General features: G+C 47.1%; 1 protein-coding gene across 4 annotated transcripts in view; it reads right to left on the minus strand.

Annotated features, from left to right (window-relative positions):
- Positions 1–25,771, minus strand: part of LOC144684931 (polypeptide N-acetylgalactosaminyltransferase 18-like) — a 297,659-nt gene that overhangs the window by 113,921 nt on the left and 157,967 nt on the right. For all 4 annotated transcript variants that reach the window (XM_078549348.1, XM_078549346.1, XM_078549349.1 and 1 more), the window contains 2 exons: positions 20,326–20,492; positions 4,837–5,020 (listed from right to left, as the gene is read on the minus strand). In XM_078549348.1, the coding sequence (XP_078405474.1) occupies positions 4,837–5,020; positions 20,326–20,492 (351 nt within the window). The remainder of the gene's footprint in view (positions 1–4,836; positions 5,021–20,325; positions 20,493–25,771) is intronic.

A 25,771-nucleotide genomic window follows, 5' to 3' on the forward strand; every position in this document is an offset into this window, starting at 1 on the left:
CTCCGTTGGGTCTGTCCTGCTGGTGGAACAGGACATACCCAGGGATGGTGATGGTGGTGTCTGGGACATTATCTGTAAGATATGATTCCGTGATGATGACTATGTCAGGCTGTTGCTTGACTAGTCTCTGAGACAGCTCTCCCAAATTTGGCACTAGCCCCCAGATGTTTGCAGGGTTGACAGGGCTGAGATTGCCGTTGTCGTTTCTCATGCCTAGGTAGAAGGTGCAATGATGTTTACTGGCCTAATGACTCACAGTAATATAAGCCACACATTGCAAGTTCCTACAAGTGATTTGTACCTAAATAATGGTGAGTGCCCTGAGCCTCATTGTTATAGCAATACAAGAACAGGAGGAGGTCATTTAGCCCCTCAAGCCTTATGCATTCAATGAGATGATGGCTGATCTGCAACCTAACTCCATATCTTTGCTCCATATCAGTTAATACTTTTACCTACCAAAAATCTATCAAACTCATTTAAAATTAGCAATTGATCTATGATCAACTGAAGTTTATGCAAGAGAGTTCCAAACTTCTAACATCCTTTGCCTGTCAAAATGTTTCCTAACTTCATTACTGAAAGGTATGGCTCTAATTTTTAGACTATGCCCCTTAGCCCTTGACTCCCCAACCAGTGGGAATAGTTTCTCTCTATCTACCCTAACAGCTATTTGTTTTCTAACAGTAATTTCTATGCTATTGCATATTTTGCAGCATTTCAGAGATCTGCAATGAGGCACAACTCTTGCAACTAATAATCATTGAGTAATCTTTTAATTGACTCCGCTAAATTACTTGTCAATTTCACTATATTTATCATGACTTGTCTCTTAGCAGAGAAAAATCCAGAAATTAAAATTAAGGCCCTCTCAAGAGCAGCTTTTGAAATGAGCTGACAGTATTCTTTGCATCAGGCACTATGGCATTAACAGACTGAACTTCCAGACAGCTGATAGGCCCCAGAGCTTTATTTAATTTTTACGGCTTTCCTCAGATAGTATTTCAATTGAAAAGAAGTCAACTTCCAACAACCTTTTAAAACCGTGTGGACTCGGGGTTATTAAAAGGACATTGCCATTGTTCAGAAGAGAATTCAGGCAGGCGTAATTCCTGCTCCAGTCTGGGGTTGAATAACCTGCTTCAAAACCGCCCTGTGAATCTCAGGGAAAAAGCCAACCATTCAAGCTTCTTTCATCAAGGGCAGGAGTTTTTGGGTGGTGGGGGTATTGATGGAGAGTCCACGGGGAAAGAGAGAGCACCCACAGGGGGCAAGTTTTGTGGGGGAGGCACCCAATGTGGAAATGAAGCTGTTGATGGAGGCTCCCTTCCCCCCAACCCGAGGCCTGAGCAGGGTAACTTTCCAGACTTCTGCTCTGCTCCCCAACCTCTCCCACCCGTCCGCCTCGAGATTGAGGCAGGGTGGGAAACGGCCCTTAAGTGGTCACTCTATTGGGGCAAGGGCAGATGGGTCATGCACATCCCACAATATAATTGTGGACAGGGCAGAGTTGGCAGGAGGGTGATGTGGTTGGAAGGATTTTTATGAGCCCCCCACCCTGCATAACCGCCAGCAGGGGAGCGTAAAATTCTGTCCCCGCAGTTTTGTTGTAAAATAAAGATAAATAAAAAACAAGGTTAAGTTTTCAATAATATCTATTGTGCATTTAGAAAGCAAATAAATGAATCACCTTACCAGAATAACAAAGCAACAGAAAGAATTTGCATTTACACCAGTACATTCAACATAGCGAAACATCCCAAGGTGTTTCACAGGAGCAATTATCAGACAAAGGCCTAGATTTTCACCATGATGGAGAGCCTCTCTGTCATGGTGAAAATTATGTAAGAGGCCTGAATCCAGGAGTCCAACCCCCAAACACAGCACCTACCATTTTTGTGGGGCTGGGAATTGGTCTGCCTCGGGAATTATGCATGTGTGTTTCGCTGAGGCAGCTACCCATAGGAATGAGCAGCTGCCTCCACTTATTTGATTCTGGTGTAAGAAGTGTCTGAAACTTGATGTGTGCAGATTACCTTTTTGAAAAGGTAAGGTGGCCCTTTGGATCTGGTCCCGGGAAACCTTTGGGAGAGGTCAGGTGCCCTTTGGGAATTCTAAAAGTGAGCATGAATATGCATAAAAAGTGCATAAACTCTTTAGAACTGTGAAGCTCATTGGAACTGTCAGAAACAACGGTCAAAATTGCCAAGGAACTGTCTGAGGGAGCTGTCAAGTTGTCTAGGCATTTAAAAATCCTGCCCTTCAAGTCTTTGAAAAAATTGCCTACAGTGTTAAAAAAATATTGCTTACTATTTCACTCCATCTGTTGACGTAAGCCTAAGGTCTACCATTGTGGGATTAGTGCTGCATGACTGATTTCACAACTGTCACAGTAGGGTGCCTGCCATTTCACAGTTTGATTGACAGTTCCAAATGGTTATGGATTCTTTGAAGTGGTAGTATAAATTCTAATGCTTGTTGGTATAAGGGATCATGAAATTGAATGAAATGTTTCTTGTTATAAAGAATAATGTAGTTTAAGCAATGTATATGTAGTAAATAGGTTTTTATGAATGAACATGCTTTTTAAAAATATGAAGCCTGCAATAGGCATTTTGAAACTTAATTTAACTTCAGTATGGGTTCCACAGTCTGCACATGGTGGATAATGGGTGAGTTGGCATGATAGGTGTAAGGGCAAAGGGTGGTGGGTGGGGGGGCATGGGTTGGCATGAGTTGGCATGAGCTATAAAGGGCCATGGGGGAGGGGCCTATGTTGGCATGGAGACAATGGAGGGCCATGGGAGTGGACAGATGGTCATAGGTTGACATGGAGGATATGAGAGGCCATGGGGTGGGTGCGGACCATGCTGTGGCATGGATGGGGCATGGGGAGTGTATGGGAGCATGAGTGGATGTGAGGGCTGAAGTGCTGGTTTATGTTTTTTTGTTTTTTTAGTAAATTTCGATATAGTGCCAGTGCACTGAGGCAGGCCTTCCACCCAGCATCTTCTGCACTCATTGCAGGGTCGCCTGGCCTGACTCCCAGGAAACCCCACCATCCCCGGAACAAAAATCTGTCGTTCGGTCAGGCATTTTTAGAAGTTGGGTTCACGGAGGCGGGAATTCTGCACACCTGATGCACGGACGAAAAGGTAGGCCAAAGTTTTTCAGTATAAGGAGGTCACCAAAAGCTTGGTGTAACAGGGAGGTTTTAAGCCACAATTTAGAGGGGAGAGAGAGAGCTGGAGAATTGCAGTAGTTCAAGAAATAAACCTGCCCAGCAACTCCCACATTCTGAGAATGCACACATTAAAAACAGTTTATACAAAGCCTTTGCTTGGCTGCAGTTGGAAAATGGTGGACAGCGCATAATAGGAAAGATGTGAAACTGGGAAACTGCACTGCAGATTCTCTGGGCTAACACCATCAATGACAGTGTTAAAGTTATGAAGAGAAGAAGCTTTATGCATGAGAACTGAACAGGATCATGAATTCAAAAGGGTTCCATTGGCAATGAGAGGCCACACATTTCAAGTCATCATAAAAATAATTAAAGGAGACTATAGAAAACTATTACAGAGAGGGTTTTTGGAATGTGGTATCGTTCATTTTGAAATGCTGTTGAAGTTGAGCCTATAAATCCTCTCAAGGGCAATAAATTGCACGAAAATTAATAATATGAAAGGATATGGGGGATGAACAGGAGTGTGGGATTAGACTCGGTATGATATGAAAGGGTGTGGGGAGCAGGAAAGTGGAATTAAACTGGGTGGGATATTAATAGGTTCAGGGAGTGAGGAGGTGAGTGTGATTAGACCTCGTGGTCTATTAAAGGGTAGGGGGAGTGAGGAAGAGAGTGGAATTTGGCTGGGTAAAGGTTGTGAGGAATGAGGGGAGAGTGGGATTAGGTTGGGTGAATATTAAAGGGTATGAGGGGAGAGTGGGATTAGGTTGGGTGAATATTAAAGGCTATGAGGAATGAGGGGAGAGTGGGATTAAGTTGGGAGAATATTAAAGGGTATGAGGAATGAGGGAAGAGTGGGGTTAGGTTGGGTGAATATTAAAGGGTATGAGGAATGAGGGAAGAGTGGGGTTAGGTTGGGTGAATATTAAAGGATCTGAGGAATGAGGGGAGAGTGGGATTAGGCTGGGTGAATATTAAAGGGTATGAGGAGTGAGGGGAGAGTGGGATTAGGCTGGGTGAATATTAAAGGGTATGAGGAATGAGGGGAGAGTGGGATTAGGCTGGGTGAATATTAAAGGGTATGACGAGTGAGGGGAGAGTGGGATTAGGCTGGGTGAATATTAAAGGGTATGAGGAATGAGGGAAGAGTGGGATTAGGTTGGGTGAATATTAAAGGTTGTGAGGAATGAGGGGGGAGTGGGATTAGGCTGGGTGAATATTAAAGGATCTGAGGGATGAGGGGAGAGTGGGATTAGGCTGGGTGAATATTAAAGGGTCTGAGGAATGAAGGGAGAGTGGGATTAAGTTGGGTGAATATTAAAGGATATGAGGAATGAGGGAAGAGTGGGATTAGGTTGGGTGAATATTAAAGGGTATGAGGAATGAGGGGAGAGCGGGAACAGACTGTGATCCACATCAGGACAGACTCGATGGTTTGGATTGACTGTGTCCTAGAATATTCTCTCATTGTATAACTTTATGATAACAGGAAGCAGTTTTGTTCAATGAGAGTTTGCACTGCCTGGATTATTTACTCTTTAGATGTTATATCCTCATTGCGCAGTTAGAAATGGGAATGTGGCCAACCTTAGGCTGGATGGAGTCGGTCTGTGAGAATTCCATAGATTAACAGCGTAAATTATAGTTACCATTGAACACTAAACTCCACATGTGCATCAAAGAGGGCAACAACAGGAGCTGTCGCTGCTCTCCAGCCACTGACTCGTGATCGGATCAGGCCTTCTTGCTTCTGGTGTCTGATCACCTTTACAAAGCCTGGCTGACGTGCGTTCACTTCATCAACATAAGCTCGTAACTTCTCTTTGAGTTCGTCTGCAATTTGAAGAAATATCAGTCATTAGCAACATCACACTGGAGCCTTCCAGGCCAAATTGGAACCACAACTTGCATTTTTATAGCGCCTTGAGCATAGCAAAACATCCAAAGGCCTTCTCAGAAGTTGGATCAGAGAAAAATTGCCACCGAGCCACATTGGATTACACATCAGCTAAAGAAAGGAAAATAATGTGGGTGCTGGAAATCTGAAATAAAAACAGAAATTGTTGGCAGGGGTGGCAGGTAAAACCTGTTGATTCTCTAATATTTTTCCGTTCTGATGAAGCTCATCGACCTGTGAAATGTTAGCTCTGTTTCCCTCTCCACAGATTCTGCCTGACCTGCTGAGTATTTGCAGCATTTTCTGTTTTTATTTAAGAAGATATTAAGACAGGTGACCAAAAGCTTGACCAAAGAGGTAGTTTTTAAAGAGTATAATAAACGGGAAGAAAGAGAGGGAGAGGTAGAGAGGTTGAGGGAGGGAAATCCCAGAGCTTAGGGCCCAGGCAGCTGAAGGCACGGCTGTCGATGGTGAAGCAATTAAAATCCGGAATCCTGAAGAGGCCAGAATTGAGGGAGCGCAGAGATTTCAGAGAGTTGTAGGGCTGGAGTAAGTTACAGAGATAGGGAGTGGTTGAGGTCATGGAAGGATTAGAAAACAAGGATGAAGTCTTTATTCTATAACAGGCCTCCATTGCTTTGTTCTGCAATGCAATGACTGTCTGGGGGTGTAGTTGGTTTTAAGTGTGGTAGTGGAGACCAGGACCAGAATTTTCCACCCCTGCTGGCGTCAGGAGTCATGATGGGCATGAGCAGACAATATGGCGAGAAGGCCAAAAATCGGATTTACGCGGTCGTGAAACCAGTTTGCAATCGTCCGCTCCCTCCATCAATGGCAGTCTGCCTTTCCCATCGTCCAACATCTGGAACTTAAATTCAATGTATTTGCATCTCATCATCTTGCCTGCCTACCGGAATCATCCCCCCATGTCAAATTTACCGGCCGTGTCAGTAGGAAAACACACCGGCTCAGAACACATCTGGACAAGTGTGACGTGCAGAAATTGGGACTTACCATTAGGGCTTTGTTCAGATCGCGGACATCCGAGGAGCAGGAGATGCTGGAGCCCTACAACTACCAGACCTTGGAGGAACACGTGAATCGCATGCTGGGTGGATTTTCACGGACATGGTTCTGCCACAAAGCAGCTCATGGAAGGTGGAAGGTCTCCGTTGATGTCTGGGCTCTGCTTCAGGGCATCAGGGTCTTGGCCACGGGCTACCATGAATGATCATTGGTGGGTGGGAGGGAGGGGAGGAAGGTCCAGCTGGGGGAGGGGGGGGGGGGGGGGGGGGGTGGTTGTTGGGAAAGGAAGGTCTAGGTTTGACTCGTAGAGGAAGGTGTACTGGGCAGGGGGGAATTTGGGAGGTTGGGAGGTGGTGGAGGGACTACAGGGGTCAGAGGGTGTCAGGGGAGAGAAATGCGGTAACTGGGGAGGTCGGTGTAAGTGTGAAAGAAGGTGTAAGGGAAGGATATCAGGGGGAAAGGAGTTCAGAGGGGAGAAGAACTTCGGAGGGGGGGAAGGAATTTGGAGGGGGGAAGGAGTTTGGAGGGGGAAGGATTCCAGGGGGAGGAAGGAGTCCTTGAGGAGGAGGGAGTAAGGGTGAAGAAGGGAGTAAGGGTGGAGGAGGGAGTAATGTGGAGGGGGGGGTATGCCCAGGTGAATGTGCAAGGGAGGGGTCTGTGCCTCCCTGGGGAGCGAACTGAGGGTGTATGTGGTAAAAGGGAATGGTGCGTCTGAGAGAGGGCAGGGTGAGCCGGAAAGGCGGGAAGGTGAAAGTGCAATGGTAGTGGTGGAAGAGACAGCGAGGATGGTTGGTGGGGACTTGGAGGCAGACATGGACCCAGGGGTTGGGAAGGGGGAGGTTGGGAGGTCAATGTGGATGGGGGTGGGATTCTCAGGAAGGTAGGGAACGTGCACGTTCACCTGGGCATCCTGGAAAGACAAGGGTTCAGATTGGTAGGTGACAGTGGGGAGGTGGAAAGTGATGCCAGGGGGGTTGACGGTGATGGAGGAAAGATCATGTGTGACTGGGAGAGGGGAGAGGATGGGGAAGCTGAGCAGAAACATGACGATTATCATTTTTCTCAAATCGAGTTAGAGGAGCCTTGTGTTGGTCGGGCACAGGTGCTGCTTGGGAGTGTGATCAGTGGGTGGATGGAAATGCAGCTCAGCTCAGGTGGACAACTGAAAGAGAACCCCAGCAGGCAGCATTGAAAATACTCGGGACAGTGAGAATGAGTTTGAAAGAGGAAGGCTCCGTGTGTGTGGGAGAGTGCTAGCGCGAGGCTCCTAAAGGCTCTGCCACATACACACTTCTCCCTTCAGAATCACTCATGGTCCAGCTGCAGGCAGCTGAACTGCTAGTGGCGGGGGGTGCGGGCAGATGCAGGGGGAGCACTTGCGAAGCCTACCAATGAAGCTGAAAGACAACATTACACATTATTCAGTGAAAGTGAATATATTTTTGGATTATAAAGTGAAAAAATGTGTTCACCCGTGCAACCACTTGTGATCAGAAATTCTTAACCTTTCTAGGCCTATCACCTCTTCTAAGCGCTGCCCTGACATCCGCAACAGGGGTGGAGACAGCCTGTGCGATGGTTGGCCATGTTGCCTCTGATGACTTTGACGTGGGTCCTCTGGAGAGCCGAGGTCTTGAGGGCTCCAGCTTGCTTTGGCTGTTCTACTGTGGGCCGGCTGCTCCCTCTGCGGTGACAGATGGTGAGGTTGAGGGGGTCACAGGAAAAATGGGACTCAGGGGGAGAGGACAACCTCTGAGATTCCTGAGTGGATGACCCGGGGGTGTCCAGCTGCCCCTCCACCTCCCTGCAGGTGCCCGAGGCCCCGGCCTGACTCCTTGAGGGAAGGAGCGCCTGGAGGGATGTCAAGATGCCCTGTTTCCTCCTTGCATTGCCACTGCAGGAACTCACCCATGGCTACTGCAATGGCATGCAGGTCTGCACATACCTCCACGTTCTGCTGGACCAGGGTCTCCATGGTGTCCGCCATCCTCCCCATAGAGACCTCCATGTGCACACATGTGGGCACCACTTCATCAGAGAGCAGGCGGACGCACTCCTCCGACTCGCATGCCACTCTGTTGAGGGCCTCCAACAGCTCTGTGTGATATTCTGCTGACTCTCCAGGATGAGTTGGAAGGCCGAATCCAGAGGCTGGCTCATTATCTGACTCGCACCTCACAGATGCCTCTTTCCCAGCAGTCCCCCATGTGCCAGGGAGCTCGCCTGAACCTGCCTCCTTCCCTTGCGGACCCATATCCAGCGATGACCACCAGATTGTGAACATGAACCTGCTCTAGATCTAGATCCCACTGAGGTGTGTGTCTCTGTGCTGGTGGAGGGTGTGGGTAAGTGCTGTGATGGGTCTTCCAGGCTGCTTATTTCCAGCTTTTCAATGAAGGAGGTGTCCTCTTGGCTGGAGATGAGGACCTGGATAGAGTTGAGGGACTGGCTGGCTGAGGGTGTCAGTTGCTTGGCAGAGCTCCCTGTGAACCAAAGTAGAGATTATTAGTGCATGACAGTAGAGTCAAAAGCAGGCGAGAGAGCGCTCACAGTTGCATTGAGAGGGATAATGTGGTGCAGGATCCTCACGTGGGTGGTCACCACCAACCCCACCATCACCGCAGGCACGGTCCACATCCTCACCAGTCAGCATGATAGCATGCTCCTCATAGTGAGTGAGGGGTCGAATGTGGGCCACTCCACCCCTGGTCTGGGACATCTCCCTGCTGTTGTGAGCCAGCTTCTCCTGCATGAAAACAGATGGAGAGAGTGTGAGCGGGATGCATGGCACTGCGAGGAATGTTTGTGTGGTGAGTGGAGCTATGGACAGGATGAGGACACGAGTTCCAGAAGATATGAGCCTGATGGAGATGCGAGGGTGTGTGTGAAAGTTCATGGTGTTGTCACTTGGGATGTGAGATCCCTGTGGATGTGTGATCGATTTGTGAGTGTGTGAGTTGAGAGTGATGAGAAGAGTGACTTACCCTGGTGGAATGGATGAGAGCATTCATCCTCTTCCTGCACTGGGTGGCTGTTCTCTTTTCCAGGACGTAGGCACTTACCAACGCTGTCACCGCCTCCCATGCTGGATTGGTAATCTTGCTTGCTGGTCTTCACCCAGCACGGTGATAGAGAACTTTGTGGCAGGCCTCCACTGCGCCCAGTAGGTGCTCGAGGGTGGCATTGCTAAATTTCAGAGCAACATGTTTCATCCCTTTGGCAGCCATCAGTTCCCAGCAGCTTCCTATCCCTCGAAGAGTGCTAGCTCTGTGCAGGGACGGCCTTTAAATATGACGCCTGGTTTACTGAAGGTCTGAGGTGACGGTGGGGTGGGCGAATCAGAAGCCGTCCTGCCAGCGACCCGGTGTGTTTCCCGGGAATGCATTATTAATGAGGCAGGATGATACAGCATAAGAAGCCGCCATTGCGGCTGGCGGGTAAAACATCCTTTCTCCTGCCCCCTACCGCATTTAGTGCAAATCTGGGACGATTCAGCCCCAGGCATTAGTAAATCAGCAGTCTGCTTTATGCCTCGCCTAATTTCTAACTCCCAGGAGTGGTTTCAGCCCCTCTGTTTCTCACTTTTCCTGTTTGTAGTCAACAAGCAAATCACAACACACGGTTGGTGCAGAAATGAAGCCTCGAGGTTTGCATAGGCCCCCATTTTATTTCTTCTTGTATCTCCCCTAAAAAAGTGGCAAAACAATCTAATCTTCAGAACCCTTCTCACCACGTTGTCCCTCTATATAAGACCATAGACCTGTTTATTGCATGTGAGGGCAAGGATAGTGAGACAAGAGCTCAATACATCATTAGCCAACTCTTCTCAGTGGCTTCAATGAATGGTAACAACAAAACATTCTCCATGAAAGCAGCAGGGCTGCTTCAATTTTGTAACCTCATCAGGCACTTTCTTCCATCAGCACTGCCAGAGGTCTAGTGCCAGTACCCCTCATACAATTTCTATCGATCAGAATCCCCACAGGTAACAACTTGCATTTATATAGCACCTTTAACATAAACTACTCCAAGGAGCAATTATCAAACAACACTTGACACCAAGAGGGAAGGTGACCAAAAGCTTGGCCAAAGAGGTAGGTTTGAAGGAGCATGTTAAAGACAAAGGGAGGTACAGAAGTCGAGAGATTTAGAGAGGGAATTCCAGAGCTTAGGACCTGGATGGGCATGTCATAACCTGAATCCTTAAAGCCCTAAATAATAACTACATTAGGTCTATATCTTGTAATCAGGATCACGCCTTGATGCAAAGTGAAAAGAAAAGGCTGTAAGCAGGAAGGGAAGGGAAAAAGCAAGGAAGGGGAAGAGAGTAAATAGGAAAGGGGGAATGAAAGTGCAAAATAAGATGAGCAATTCCGCACCACATTCTGACGAATCCTACTATCAGTGGCTTCAATGGTGTGGAATGACTGAGTGATGGGATGAAAGGAAGCAGAGTTAATCAGCAAGATAGCTTTGGCCTGGCATACAGTGTGATCCATTAACCGACTATAAATAACACAAAATGAGTGCTCAAATTGATCAAGTTCAACTCGATGCTGTTCGTCTCAGGAAAGCTCATTGATTATCCGGGAGACAAAGAGAGCTGATGGGCACCTGCCTGACACATCACTGAGAATGTTTCTGTGTATTGGAATGAAAGCAATGGATAAATCTCTTCCGTGAAAAGCAGTTTGCATTGATCCTGTACCTCAGATAACCACAGTTAACTGTTAAGGCATTGACAGCCAAACACGTACTAAAGGTACTAACATGTGGTGGCTTATAATCCTAGCCCCTTTTTGGGGCAATTCCACATGAGGAGTACCTCTCAGATGATTTCCCTCAACCTTAGATTGAGAAAGATAGATCCTGAAGACACAAAATGGGTCTGAAGGGATGATTTATCTCTCCCAAAAGGAAAGGAGCTGAGAGAATTGCCATCCTCTGTGGAGTCTTTTAAAGATGTTTCAGACAGATTATAATATCCAAGATATTATTAGAGTCTAAGTATAACTCCTCAGTAATGTACTCTCCCACCAAAGAGGGTACAGAGTCGGGTTCACAAATTAGTGATACTGAAGATGATCTGAGACAATATAAATTCTAAAGCACCTAGATGTTTATTAAGGAACCAAACATACAATTCACAGTGTGGCGAAAATGATCAATTGCTACATTAAAAAGCTTTAGGAAAAGAAAGAAAATACAATTTTATTTTGAGTAGAGAATCCAGTTTTTAAATTCAATTATTGTTACAGTAAAATATTTTAAGCCCTTCAAAATCAGCTTTTCTCCAATCTATTAACCTGGTTTTCATCATACTTATGTCTTCTCCATCCATCATCTTAAAGCATAGTATATTATGATCACTATTACCTAGATATTCCAGTGATCATTATTCCATGTTTTGCACTCAATTCCCTAATTTGTTTGCATATTCCTTCCTCTATCTTCCATCCACTATTAGGTATTCTGTAGACTACACCTATTAACGTGATTGACCCTTTATTATATTTTATCTCTATCCATATTCATTCTAATTTTGTCATGCTGATAGCTGCATCCCTTTTCTCTCCTGCTATTATGTTATCCTTGATAAATACACCTTCTCCATTTCTCCTTTTGCCTTCTCTATCTTTTATAAACATGTTATACCCTGCAATGTTTAATGCCCAGGCCTGATTTTTCTGTATTCGTGTCTCAGTATTCACAACTATGTCTTGTTCCATGCAACATATCATTGCCTCCAGCTCCCTTGTTTCATTTTGGACACAGTACATTGCTGTACAGACAGTTTAATTCATTTTTAAAAGCAGTTCCTCACACTTACTTTTTACAATCCTGTTCAATAACTGTTTATTCCCTCGTTGTTTATGTCCTCCTCGGAGACAGAGGTAGAGAGAGAGAGAGAGAGAGAGTGGCAGAGAGAGAGAGACCGAGAAGGAGAGACAGATTGCAATAGAGATAGGGAGAGATGCAGAGAAAAACAGAGTGATAGAGGGAGAACCCTACACATGAAATGAGAAGAAACCACACAACTACAGAAATACTGCAGAATATACCTGAGGCAGTGTCGTTTCACAGTAGGGTGTGAAACTGTCATTTCAATGTGCAAAACTAGTAAATTGACAAATACAGAAATTTCAAAAGAGACCAGGGTTAAAATTTTGCGCTGAGTGGGCGGGCGGGCATCCGACCCGACCGAGCATAAAGTGACATGTGATGATGTCGGGTGAGTGATCCGACATCATCGCGCCCGCGCGCAATATTCCGGTCAGCGGGCACATGCTGGAGTTGGCAGCGCGCCTGCCGACAATTAAAAGGCCTATTAAGGCCATTAAAAAGTTAATTAAAATAAATTTTTCGCTGCCCGTCCAACCTTACGGTTGGTGGCCAGGCGAAAACGCCAAGAGGCCTCTGCAATTTTTTAGAAACCTCATCCACGGGCGGGATGAGGTTTCCAAACGCAAATAAAAATAAAATAAAAACTTTAATTTTTCATTAATAACATATCCCTGCTCATATGACAGAGTCTCATGAGGGGACATGTTTCCTTATTTTTTGATTTTTTTCATATATCTTCATCACCCTGAGGCAACTCTCTGCCTCAGGGAGATTATGTAGCACCACCCCCAACAGTGCAGTGTTCCCTCAGTACTGATCCACCAACAGTGCATCACTCCCTCAGTGCTGATCCTCTGGCAGTGCAGCGCTCCCTCAGTCCTGACCCTCCAACAGTGCAGCACTCCCTCAGTACTGACCCTCCGACAGTGCAGCACTCCCTCAGTACTGACCGTCCAACAGTGCAGCAATCCCTCAGTACTGACCCTCCGACAGTGCAGCACTCCCTCAGTACTGACCCCCCGACAGTGCAGCAATCCCTCAGTACTAACCCTCCGACAGTGCAGCATTCCCTCAGTACTGACCCTCCGACAGTGCAGCACTCCCTCAGTACTGACCCTCCGACAGTGCAGCACTCCCTCAGTACTGACCCTCCGACAGTGCGGCACTCCCTCAGTACTGACCCTCCGACAGTGCAGCACTCCCTCTGTACTGACCCTCTGACAGTGCAGCACTCCCTCAGTACTGACCCTCTGACAGTGCAGCACTCCCTCAGTACTGACCCTCCGACAGTGCAGCACTCCCTCAGTACTGACCCTCCGACAGTGCAGCAATCCCTCAGTACTGACCCTCCGACAGTGCAGCACTCTCTCAGTACTGACCCACCGACAGTGCAGCACTCTCTCAGTACTGACCCTCCGACAGTGCAGCACTCCCTCAGTATTGACCCTCCGACAGTGCAGCACTCTCTCAGTACTGACCCTCCGACAGTGCAGCACTCCCTCAGTACTGACCCTCCGACAGTGCAGCACTCCCTCAGTACTGACCCTCCGACAGTGCAGCACTCCCTCAGTACTGACCCTCCGACAGTGCAGCACTCCCTCAGTACTGACCCTCCGACAGTGCAGCAATCCCTCAGTACTGATCCTCCGACAGTGCAGCACTCTCTCAGTACTGACCCTCCGACAGTGCAGCACTCCCTCAGTACTGACCCTCCAACAGTGCAGCACTCTCTCAGTACTGACCCTCCGACAGTGCAGCACTCCCTCAGTACTGACCCTCCGACAGTGCAGCACTCCCTCTGTACTGACCCTCTGACAGTGCAGCACTCCCTCTGTACTGACCCTCTGACAGTGCAGCACTCCCTCAGTACTGACCCTCCGACAGTGCAGCACTCCCTCAGTACTGACCCTCCGACAGTGCAGCAATCCCTCAGTACTGACCCTCCGACAGTGCAGCACTCTCTCAGTACTGACCCACCGACAGTGCAGCACTCTCTCAGTACTGACCCTCCGACAGTGCAGCACTCCCTCAGTATTGACCCTCCGACAGTGCAGCACTCTCTCAGTACTGACCCTCCGACAGTGCAGCACTCCCTCAGTACTGACCCTCCGACAGTGCAGCACTCCCTCAGTACTGACCCTCCGACAGTGCAGCACTCCCTCAGTACTGACCCTCCGACAGTGCAGCACTCCCTCAGTACTGACCCTCCGACAGTGCAGCAATCCCTCAGTATTGATCCTCCGACAGTGCAGCACTCTCTCAGTACTGACCCTCCGACAGTGCAGCACTCCCTCAGTACTGACCCTCCGACAGTGCAGCACTCTCTCAGTACTGACCCTCCGACAGTGCAGCACTCCCTCAGTACTGACCCTCCGACAGTGCAGCACTCCCTCAGTACTGACCCTCCGCCAGTGCAGAACTCCCTCAGTACTGACCCTCCGACAGTGCAGCACTCCCTCAGTACTGACCCTCCGACAGTGCAGCACTCCCTCAGTATTGAAATGAACAGCCTAGATTGCGTGCTCAAGTGTTTGAGTTGAATGTGAACCCGTGAGCTTCTGACCCAGAGGTGAGAGTACTAACCATTGAGCCACGGCTGACATACAAGGATGTGATAAGTGTTAGATAAATGCGAATTCTTTTTTCTTTAACATTTTAAGCTCCCATGTGCTAATTTTGCTGCCTATGATTATGGCTGGTGTTGCTGCTGCTCAGAAAGTAAACAAATAGCAAAGGTGAAGCTTGTAAACACTTGTTTTATCGCAATAATAATGTCTTCTGGGTTCTAGCAATCAACAATTTTGCTTGTTGTTCATGGTCTACCTAGCAAATAGGCAGAAATCGCTACAACAAATTCTATAACTATCACTGCAGTCATTGATATTCTAGACTAGCTGTTTACAGAATGGGATTTGTCAGGGACTATCACTGCAGACAATGGAACGCAGTTTGTTTCCAGTGAGTTCACTGAGATCCTAGTAATCTAAGGAATTCACCTCCATCTGACATCAGGATATAGCCTGCAATCAAATTGTGGTGTCAACTGATACAACAGGGTGATCAAGGACAGTCTGAGAGCTAGTATGTTGGAGGACAAAACGTTTCAACAATCTATTCATATCCTACTTCACACATGTTGATCCAGCCCACACTCCCTGAACAGAAAGACATCAACCAAACGTACGATGGTTTGTAACTTCAGCATGCCACTGACCATTCCTAAGCCATCACCGCCATTCAGTGAGAATGTCAGAGTGAAAGCAGAGGAAATTGCAAAGTGACAAGTTAAAGCAAAAGCGTACTTCAAGGGCAGAATCTTCTGTTCGGCGTGCAGGAGCATAGAATGATGCGCAGTGTCGGGTGTGCGTCCCGATGTCACTGTGTGTTATTCCGATCTTTCGTTCGGGGGGGTGGCGTTGGAGCCCGCCGACCTGTCAAAGGCCTATTAAGGCCATTAATAAACTAATTAGCCCTATTGAGAAAGCTGCCTGTCCAACCTTAAGGTTGTGCGTGAAAGAGCACAGGCTCTGACTCTCCCTCCTCCCCCAGCCCGCACAGGTAGCACTGAGCACTACCAGGAGTGCATCACGCTGGGCAGGCCTTAATTGGCCCACCCACGTAAAATGGCAGCGTGCAGCCAATCGCGGGCAGTGATCAGCTCCGCACCCACCCGCGCCCGCTCCCAACCAACCCGCCCGACGTGGAGAAAATTCTCCCCCAACAAGCAAACACGCGCAAGGGAACCATGATTTGGAGATTGGGTTTGCATCAAATGGTGACCACAACCTCACATCATCTCTATCAGGGCCAAAGCAGATCAAGCAGTTACTTGATAACAAAGCTTAGCTGTTTGATAACAACACAAAATGGAACCTGAGATGCTTGACAACGAGCAGACTATGGTAGTCCAAGGACAGTGATTATGAGGACATGTTTCCTTTTCCGATGAACGACGGCTATATTGCTCATCCACCTCAACGAGCTGATTAAGCGGAACCACAACCTCAAGTTCATAGACCTCAGCAACATCATCAGTTACCTTTATATCTCAAAGACTATTACCGTATTTAGAGAAAGCGGACACCTTGAACTGTAAGAAATGACTTTATATGCATAGGTTTGTTGTTTAGGATGGTTTAATCTAAAAAAAGGTATTTTAGTTTTACAAGAGGGAAAAGGTCATTCAATTGTTCAGTGTTTGATGACATGTGTGTGTTGACTGTTCTCTGTTATGTTGTGCTGTTAGTTAAGCCTGGGTATTGTTACAGGGAACAGAAATGAAGCTGAAGCATGAAGCTGGAAGCTTGTGGTGCAGACATTTTAAAGCATTGAATTTAACTCCAGTTCGCACAGAGAAACTGGTGTCATCTCTGCATATCTCTGAGTCATAAAACACAACAAAGATCATGCATGATCTTATTGAATGGTAAAGCAGGCTTGAGGGACCGAATGACCTCCTCCAGCTCCTATTACTTACCATCTTTTACTCTTTAAAAAGCTCTTGAGGCTGGTGCTCAATTGAAAATATCAAAAATTGAGGTTGATGGATTTTTGTTGAGTTAGGGCATCAAGGGATATGGAGCAAAGGCACATAAATGGACTTAAGATGCAGAGCAGTCATGATCTAGTTGAATGGTGGAACAGGCTTAAGGGTCTGAAAGGCCTCCTCCTGCTCCTACATTATAGGATCATGGAATCGTATTTCACAAAAGGAGGCTATTCAGTCCATCGAGTCTGCACTGCTTCTTTCAAAGAGCAATCTAATTAGTCTCATTGCCCCCGTTCTTTCCCCAAAGCCCTACAATTTCTTTTCTCCTTCAACTATTTATCCAATTCCCTTTTCAAAAATTACTGTTGAATCTGCATTCCAGATCACAACCACACTCATTTTGTATAAAAAAAAACTCATGTCGCCTCTGGTTCTTTTGCCAATCACCTTAAATCTGTGTCCTCTGGTAATCAACCCTTCAGCCACTGAAAACAGTTTCTCTTTATTTACTCTAACAAAACCATTCATTATTTTAAACACCTCAATCAAATCTCCTCTTAACCTTCTCAGCTTATTATTTCATGGGATGTGAGTGTCAGCATTTGTTGCCATTCCCTTGAACGGAGTGGCTTGCTGGGCCATTTCAGAGGGCAGATAAGAGTCAACCAGTGGGTCTGGAGTCACAAGGAGGCCAGACCAGGAAAGGATGGCAAATTTCCTTCTCTAAAGGTCATTAGTGAACCAGATGGGTTTTTACAACAATCAATGATAGTTTCATGTTCACCATTACTGAGACAAGCTTTCAATTCCAGATTTCCAGCTGCCATGATGGGATTTGAACTCATGTCCCCAGAGCATTAGCCTGGGCCTCTGGTTTACTAGTCCAGTGACATTACCACTATGCCATCATCTCCCTCACCCTATTCATTCACCCTAGACTTGCCACCTGTTATCCTTGACCTGCCATCAGTCATCATTGAACCACCCTCCATCACCTTTGATCTGTCCTCTGTTACCCACGACTCTCAGGATCTCACCATTGACCTTACCTGTATAACTCTGGATCTCCGCAGAATCATGCTTTACCCCACTGTCTGATAGATATTGACCTTCCCTGTGAGGTTCAACATACTTCCTCTGCCTCCCCCACGAGCCCTCGTAGGTCTGCCACAACCCACCCTCCCTCCCTCAGTCACAATGTATCAATTCCTTCTCTCCCTTGGTCCAATAAAGCTCCCCATGAAAGAAAAGCAGCTCCTGCTCAGTCTAAATCCACCAGGAAGACTACCTCGCCTGCTGCACGCCACCTTTAACCAGTTGTGCATCTGAAGGCACATGTTTCTCGCTTGCTGCAGAGTTAATTGCAAAGGTATCAGTTAATCTGGCGAAATAGTGTTTTAATAAGTATGCATGACATGCTAATCATTTAAAAATAGCCTTTCCCCACCACTTGCCGTCAGGATGGTTAATCTGCCTTCAGCCTGCTGCCATCTTAATTCCCTACTTTCATCCCGCCATCAGGAAGCTGACATGTTGCCCCCCACACAATTAAGTGCCCACTTCATTTTCCACTGTCGGTAGCAGCACAGGATTCCAGCCCAGTCATCCCATTCACAAAGTAAAATGGCCGCTGTTAAAGCTGGTGCCACCACGGACTGCCATTTCCTTAGTTACATTTAAACAGAAAATATAAGTATTTATAAGTGGAGGGGGAGGGGGAGGCAAGGGAGAGCGAGTTGAACGAATGAGCCACACTTCTATTTTTGCTTCAGCCTGGCCTCAGGGCTGTCTCAGCTCCGACATTAACCTTTAGTTCCGGTGACTGAAAACAGGGCTGCAATAGATCAAGTAACGGTGTGAACCGAAAGTGGTTCCAGAATTTTCCACAGGCAGACACAGAGCTGGAGGAAGGGAAGCTGCTCAAAGGTTCAGGTTCATGACAACAATTTGCAAGACCCAATAAAAATAATAACGAAAGCAGATTCCAGCCGCAGTGAGATCCGAGCCATAAGTTTCTTGCATCATAATCAGCTCTCGGTGGCCCACGCAGTTGTCACATCAAAGTAATTTTTAAAACACCTTGATTTGTCTGTATTGTACAGAATGTGAAGAATTTTATATCACACACAGCACAATATTACTGGGAAATAATGAGTTATCAGAAGAGGAATAGACCATTCAGCCCATCACTGATTCACCATTTTGTTGGCTGTGGCAGCTCTCTTTGACCTTGTTAAAAGCAACATCACTCCTTTTCTCTGTATTCCATTAAAGGGTAAGTACCTATCTGCCTTTCAATACTGATTGACCCTGCAGCTGTGATTTAGAACGATATTGCCGTTCCTTCACTATCGGATCAAAATCCTGGAACTCCCTCCCTTATAACATCGTGGATGTACTTATACCACACGCCTACTCAAGGGCAATTAGGGATGGGCAATAATTGCTGGCCTTGCTTGTGACACACACATCGCTGAATGAATTAATTAAAAAAAAATTAAAATCCAAAGCATCAAGTTTCACGTTCTCATAATGATTTTGTTGAAAGGTTAATCTGATCTTGCTTTGAACCTGAATGTAAAAATCAGAGTTTACAGAGAAGAAGGAGACCATTCAGCCCTTAGGCTCTGTGTGGGCTTTTGGGTAAATCAATCCCATGATGCTCCTCTTCCCCAACTCCCCCTACCCCACCTCATAGTCCTATACCTTACCTCACTTCAAATTTTTATCCAATTTTCCCTTATAAGATACAATGGTCTTCACCCTAACCACTCCTGTGGTGAAGCATTGTGAGTCCAACAGCCTTCTTAATCTCTCTCCCCAGTGACCATTTAAAATTGATGGAAAAAACACTGGGTAACAGTAGAGCAATTCTTGGTAACGCTTAGAATCCATAATTTGAAATTAAAATTTGCAAGCATTTGCAAATTCATGGGATCATCTCACATGGACCAATTCACCATCCCCACACATGGTTCACAGTCATCAGGGCTGGTTTGGTGAATTGGCACATGATGAAACCATCATCACAACTACACGATAATGGGCAGTCACGTCCAGAATATGCTGTTTGGCATCACACAGAGAGTCAATGGAGGGGGCAGTTATTTAAGGCAAGCAATGCCACGGGAGTTCCTTCAATCGCTCTGCCCATCTGTGGGAACCCGACCAGTCTGTTGCTCTCTCTGACTCTCTCTATCCATCTCTCTTTCTCTTTCTGTCTTGGAAAACTGCTTGAAAAAAATCAACAACATTTAGTGACCAAGGAGATGAGGAGGTGTAGCAGCCACAATGATCAAAAAAACTCTCAGATGCTTGACTTTTCATCTTACCATTCGCCATACCACATGCACACATACACACATATGCTTATACACACAGACACATGCTTATACACATATACACACAGACACACACATGGGCACAAACGCACACACACACTCACGCATATGCAAGAACATGCACGCTAACCACATGAGCACACACACACACGCACCTGTATGAGCACAATGTAAGCAAGCATGCATATTATACACATACGCGCATGCACGCTCACACACTATACGTGGAATAATGATCCTGACCTTACAAGGCAGAGCATTTTGTGGCTTACTTTGTGTAACACCACAGGAGATCTGTGAGTATTTATAGAAAAGTACAAGCCAATAAATCACTATTGTAAATTACTTGGGGAAACTTTGAAATAAATGGAGTAGGTTCAAGAGACATGTGGATGGATTTGTTGAGAGGGCAGAACATTTAAAAGGTTGAGAACTCTGTAAATGGTTAGTTGAACCCAATGGGCTCTTGCTGTGCATAAAAAGCTACATTCTTAAGAGTCCATGATGCATCCCAGCCAAAAACAATCACCAACAAGCTCACCATTGTTGCTGTGGTCATCAACTAGTACGATCTCCTTGAGCAGGTGAGCTGGGGTTTTGGATATCACCGAGTGCATGGAGCGTAGAACAACAGAAGGGGCTTCATTCACAAAAATAAACACCACGCTGACTTGAGGGAGGTTTGCTGGGTAGGTGATGTTTCTGCACCTGGAACAACACAAACAGAAATAGAAATCAGTCGTGTTGAATAACGTTCAATAGCTTCACCCTTTTTCCACATTGACTTCATGTTCTGAGCTGAAACTACAAACTGTGATGCAGTATGAATGGGCTTCACTTCATCCCAACTCCAAAGGTATGATTTAGATTTAGATTCAGAGTCACATCTAGAGGAATCTCACTCCGCTTTGCTCCAAGTTTTCAGGAGAGGCAATTTAAACTTAATGCTACAATTTTAAAGGGTTTGCGGGAACAGGGAATAGAGAGACCTGGAGGTCTTTGAAGGTGGCAAGACAAGCTAACAAAACTGTTAACAAGCTTGACTTTATAAACAGAGACATAGAACACAAAAGCAAGAATTTGTGCTAAACATTTATAACTCACTGAATAAGCTCCAGCTGGAGTATTGCAGCCAATTCTGGGCAACTATACTTTAGGAAAGATGTCACAACTGTAGGGAGGGTGTAGAAGTGATCTGCTAGAATGGTACCAGAGATGAGGGACTTCAGTTATGGGGAAAGACTTGAGAAGCTGGAATTTTTCTCCTTAGAGCAGGGAAGTTAAAGCAAAATGTGTTCTTTAGGGAAGGAAACATGCATCTTTGCCCAGTCTGGGTCTATAGGTGACTCCAGTCCCACACCAATGTTGACTCTTAATGACTCTCTGAAGTGGGGTGGCAAGTCCCTCAGTTGCAAGAAATGTCAAGCACAAGGCTCATTACTACCTTCTCAGGGCAATCATGGCTGTTTTAAGACGCCAACGATGCCCACGCCCCAAAAATGAAGTCGCAACAAAGCATTAACAAAGCATTGAAACCACCAGACCACGTTTATAGGATCATTACAGCACAAGTGTCCCCAGCAGAACTGAAGGCAGTGGAAGAACTATCCTCAATGACGCAACTTGCAGCCTCTTAAGTCAAAGACTGGATGTGGTGGAATTCAGAACCCTGAATTGGGGTTATTTGTATCAGAAATGAGTGAAACTGGACTCAAGACCCTGTCGCACTGCAGTGCTGCCGGGTGGGATAAATCCTCAATCTAATTCTAGGGCAATCTTGATTTGATGCTAAAGCCATTGAGTGATGTGATGAACAGGTTCCTGTTGTGACCTACCATGTGATCACAGCAAAACAAAAACAGAATTACCTGGAAAAACTCAGCAAGTCTGGCAGCATCGGCGGAGAAGAAATCAGTCAACGTTTCGAGCCTCCATGGCCCTTCGGCAGAACTGCAGCATAGTTTCAACAAGGGAGAAATATAAATTGGTTTAAGGTGGGTGGGGGGCGGGGGGGAAGAGACACATTGAGGGTGTGGTGTGAGCAGATAATCAAAAGATGTCAGAGACAAAAGGGTCAAAGAGGTGTTGAAGATGGTGGTCTTTGTCTGAGAAAAGTGCTAATTAAGAATGGAATACAGGATATTCAAAGTACAGCTCTAGTGGGGGTGGGGTGGAAAGACTAAAGGTTTTAGTTTTAGATTTAAAAATAATGGAAATAGGTGGGGAAAGAAGAATCTATATAAATTATTGAAAAAAAAAGCGGGTGGGGGGGGAAAAGAAACGGGGTGGGGATGGGGGGAGGGGGAGTTTAAGATCTAAAGTTGTTGAATTCAATATTCAGCCCAGAGGGCTGTAAAGTGCCTAGTCGGAAGATGAGGTGCTGTTCCTCCAGTTTGCGTTGGGCTTCACTGGAACAATGCAGCAAACCAAGGACAGACATGTTGGCAAGAGAACAGGGTGGAGTGTTAAAATGGCAAGCGACAGGGAGGTTTGGGTCTTTCTTGCGGACAGACCGCAGGTGTTCCGCAAAACGGTCGCCCAGTTTGCGTTTGGTCTCTCCAATGTAGAGGAGACCGCATTGGGAGCAACGAATGCAGTAGACTAAGTTAGGGGAAATGCAAGTGAAATGCTGCTTCACTTGAAAGGAGTGTTTGGGCCCTTGGACGGTGAGGAGAGAGGAAGTGAAGGGGCAGGTGTTGCATCTTCTGCGTGGGCATGGGGAGGTGCCATAAGTGGGGGTTGAGGAGTAGGGGGTGATGGAGGAGTGGACCAGGGTGTCCCGGAGGGAACGATCCCTACGGAATGCCGTCAAGGGGGGTGAAGGGAAGATGTGTTTGGTGGTGGCATCATGCTGGAGTTGGCGGAAATGGCGGAGGATGATCCTTTGAATGCGGAGGCTGGTGGGGTGATAAGTGAGGACAAGGGGGACCCTATCATGTTTCTGGGAAGGAGGAGAAGGCGTGAGGGAGGATGCGCGGGATATGGGCCGGACACGGTTGAGGGCCCTGTCAACGACCGTGGATGGAAAACCTCGGTTAAGGAAGAAGGAGGACATGTCAGAGGAGCTGTTTTTGAAGGTAGCGTCATCAGAACAGATGCGACGGAGGCGAAGGAACTGAGAGAATGGGATGGAGTCTTTACAGAAAGCGGGGTGTGAGGAGCTGTAGTCGAGGTAGCTGTGGGAGTCGGTAGGCTTGTAATGGATATTGGTGGACAGTCTATCATCAGAAATTGAGACAGAGAGGTCAAGGAAGGGAAGAGAAGTGTCAGAGATGGACCATGTGAAGATGATGGAGGGGTGGAGATTGGAAGCAAAATTAATAAATTTTTCCAGGTCCCGACGAGAGCATGAAGCAGCACCGAAGTAATCATCGATGTACCGGAGAAAGAGTTGTGGGAGGGGGCCGGAGTAGGACTGGAACAAGGAATGTTCCACATACCCCATAAAGAGACAGGCATAGCTGGGGCCCATGCGGGTACCCATAGCCACACCTTTTATTTGGAGGAAGTGAGAGGAGTTAAAGGAGAAATTGTTCAGTGTGAGAACAAGTTCAGCCAGACGGAGGAGAGTAGTGGTGGATGGGGATTGTTGGGGCCTCTGTTCAAGGAAGAAGCTAAGGGCCCTCAGACCATCCTGGTGGGGGATGGAGATGTAGAGGGATTGGACATCCATGGTGAAGAGGAAGCGGTTGGGGCCAGGGAACTGGAAATTGTTGATGTGACGTAAGGTGTCAGAGGAATCACGGATGTAGGTGGGAAGGGACTGGACAAGGGGAGAGAGAAGGGAGTCAAGATAACGAGAAATGAGTTCCGTGGGGCAGGAACAGGCTGACACGATCGGTCTGCCAGGACAGTTCTGTTTGTGGATTTTGGGTAGGAGGTAGAAGCGGGCCGTCCGAGGTTGGGCGACTATCAAGTTGGAAGCTGTGGGAGGAAGATCTCCAGAGGAGATGAGGTCAGTGACAGTCCTGGAAACAATGGCTTGATGTTCTGTGATGGGGTCATGGTCCAGGGAGAGGTAGGAGGAAACGTCTGCGAGTTGACGCTCAGCCTCCGCGAGGTAGAGGTCAATGCGCCAGACAACAACAGTACCACCCTTGTCAGCGGGTTTGATGACAATGTTGGGGTTGGACCTGAGAGAACGGAGTGCAGTGAGTTCAGAGAGAGACAGATTAGAATGGGTGAGAGGAGCAGAGAAATTGAGACGGCTAATGTCACGCCGACAGTTCTCAATGAAAAGATCAAGAGAAGGTAAGAATCCAGAGGGAGGGGTCCAAGTGGAGGGAGAATATTGGAGGTGGGTAAAAGGATCCGTTGAACGGGGAGAGGACTCCTGCCCAAAGAAGTGAGCACGGAGACGAAGACGGCGGAAGAAGAGTTCAGCATCATGCCGAGCCCGAAATTCATTGAGATGAGGGCGTAAGGGTATGAAACTAAGTCCTTTGCTGAGCACTGAACGTTCAGCATCGGAGAGGGGAAGGTCAGGGGGTATAGTGAATACGCGGCTGGGGCTGGGATTGGAAGATGGGGTGAGGACGGAGGGACAAGCAGGGGTGGAGGGTCCCAGATGGGTGTTGGAGTCGATGAGTTGTTGGAGCTTGCGTTCCTTAGCACTTGAGAGAAAGAGAAAAAGTTTCTTGTTGAGGCGACGGATGAGGCGAAGAATAAAATGAAACTGGGGGCACGCGCAGCTTTGAAAAAGGGTGCGGCGGTGCTGCTGGAGGGAGAGGTCGAGTGTGTTCATATGGCGGCGCATGGCACTGAGTGTGGATCTCAGAATGCGACGGGAACAGCAGTCCGAGAAACGTTTTATGTCCCGGAGATACCTGTAATCCTGGGTGGGTTCGAAACAAGAGGGATGGAATTTCAGTTGAAATCCACGTGGGGTGAGTCGGAGACGGAGACAGTCACTGAGAAAGCCACATGTGATCACAGCGTTTGGTGGTGTTTTTCTCTTTAATTGTAGACTATTATAATATTCCTGCCCCTATATGGCTCAAGGTGTTGCACCACTCCCATCGTAACTGGTGGGACTTCCTGGACACAGAGAGGGTGAGAACAGAGCCAGAGGATCATTTGCATCTGCATCTTCTGTCCCATCTAACCAGCCTCCCTCGCCCTGACCACTCACGCTGCACTGTGGAGCGGGCATCAATGGAGCAGCAAATCTAGGCTGGTATCTTCAGAACTGGCCAAATGCTCCCAAATTTCACTAAATAGCCACAACACACTGGCAGAACCACACACAGTCTGGTAGTGGGCTCTAATGCACAATGCCACAAGATGCCAAATGAAGCTCAAGGACTTTTGCCAATCATGGCTTCAAGGTGAGGCCCCTTTAACTGGATAGCTCAAACTGTGACATCACAGAGTGATCCTGACCCTCAAACTGAGCATCCTAGCGAGATCAGGCATCACAACAGGTTTGTAAACTGGGTCAGTTTGAGGCCGGAGGCTGCACAAGCAGTTTAAATGAAGGACAGGGAGCTGCACGGAGACTAACTGGCTGATCTCTTTAGGATTCAGTGTGGTTGGGTAGAACGCCTGAACAGCTTTGCTTTGTGACAGGAGTGTGAAGCTTGGAAATATCGCTAACCAGCTGACACTGGGGAGGTTGTTATGGAAAAGACTGTTTAGGCCTGCAGTTCCAGCTTGGCAGCGAATGAACGGGACTGAATAAGGGGAGAGGCTGAGAGGGTGAGAGAGAGAGAACATCTGAATAATCGGCTACTCAAAGTGTTCACCAGCACTGAGAGCTCAGAGTTAGGAGTGAAACATGGGAGGGAGGGAAGTTGAGGAAATTCAAAATACAAGAGGGCTTTTGAACAAGTGTTATTGAGACAAGGAATGGAAGAGGAGAAGAGAAAGTGGGGGATTAAGCGGCATCAGCTGAAGAGCTTGCACTGGACACAGGTGGACAATCCAAACGATGCCATTCTCTGCTGTAATGGAGCAGCAGATAGTGAACGGATTGGAATGGGCAGCAG

The sequence above is a fragment of the Cetorhinus maximus genome, chromosome 9 (genome assembly GCF_964194155.1).
Source record: "Cetorhinus maximus chromosome 9, sCetMax3.hap1.1, whole genome shotgun sequence".
Classification (NCBI taxonomy): domain Eukaryota; kingdom Metazoa; phylum Chordata; class Chondrichthyes; order Lamniformes; family Cetorhinidae; genus Cetorhinus; species Cetorhinus maximus.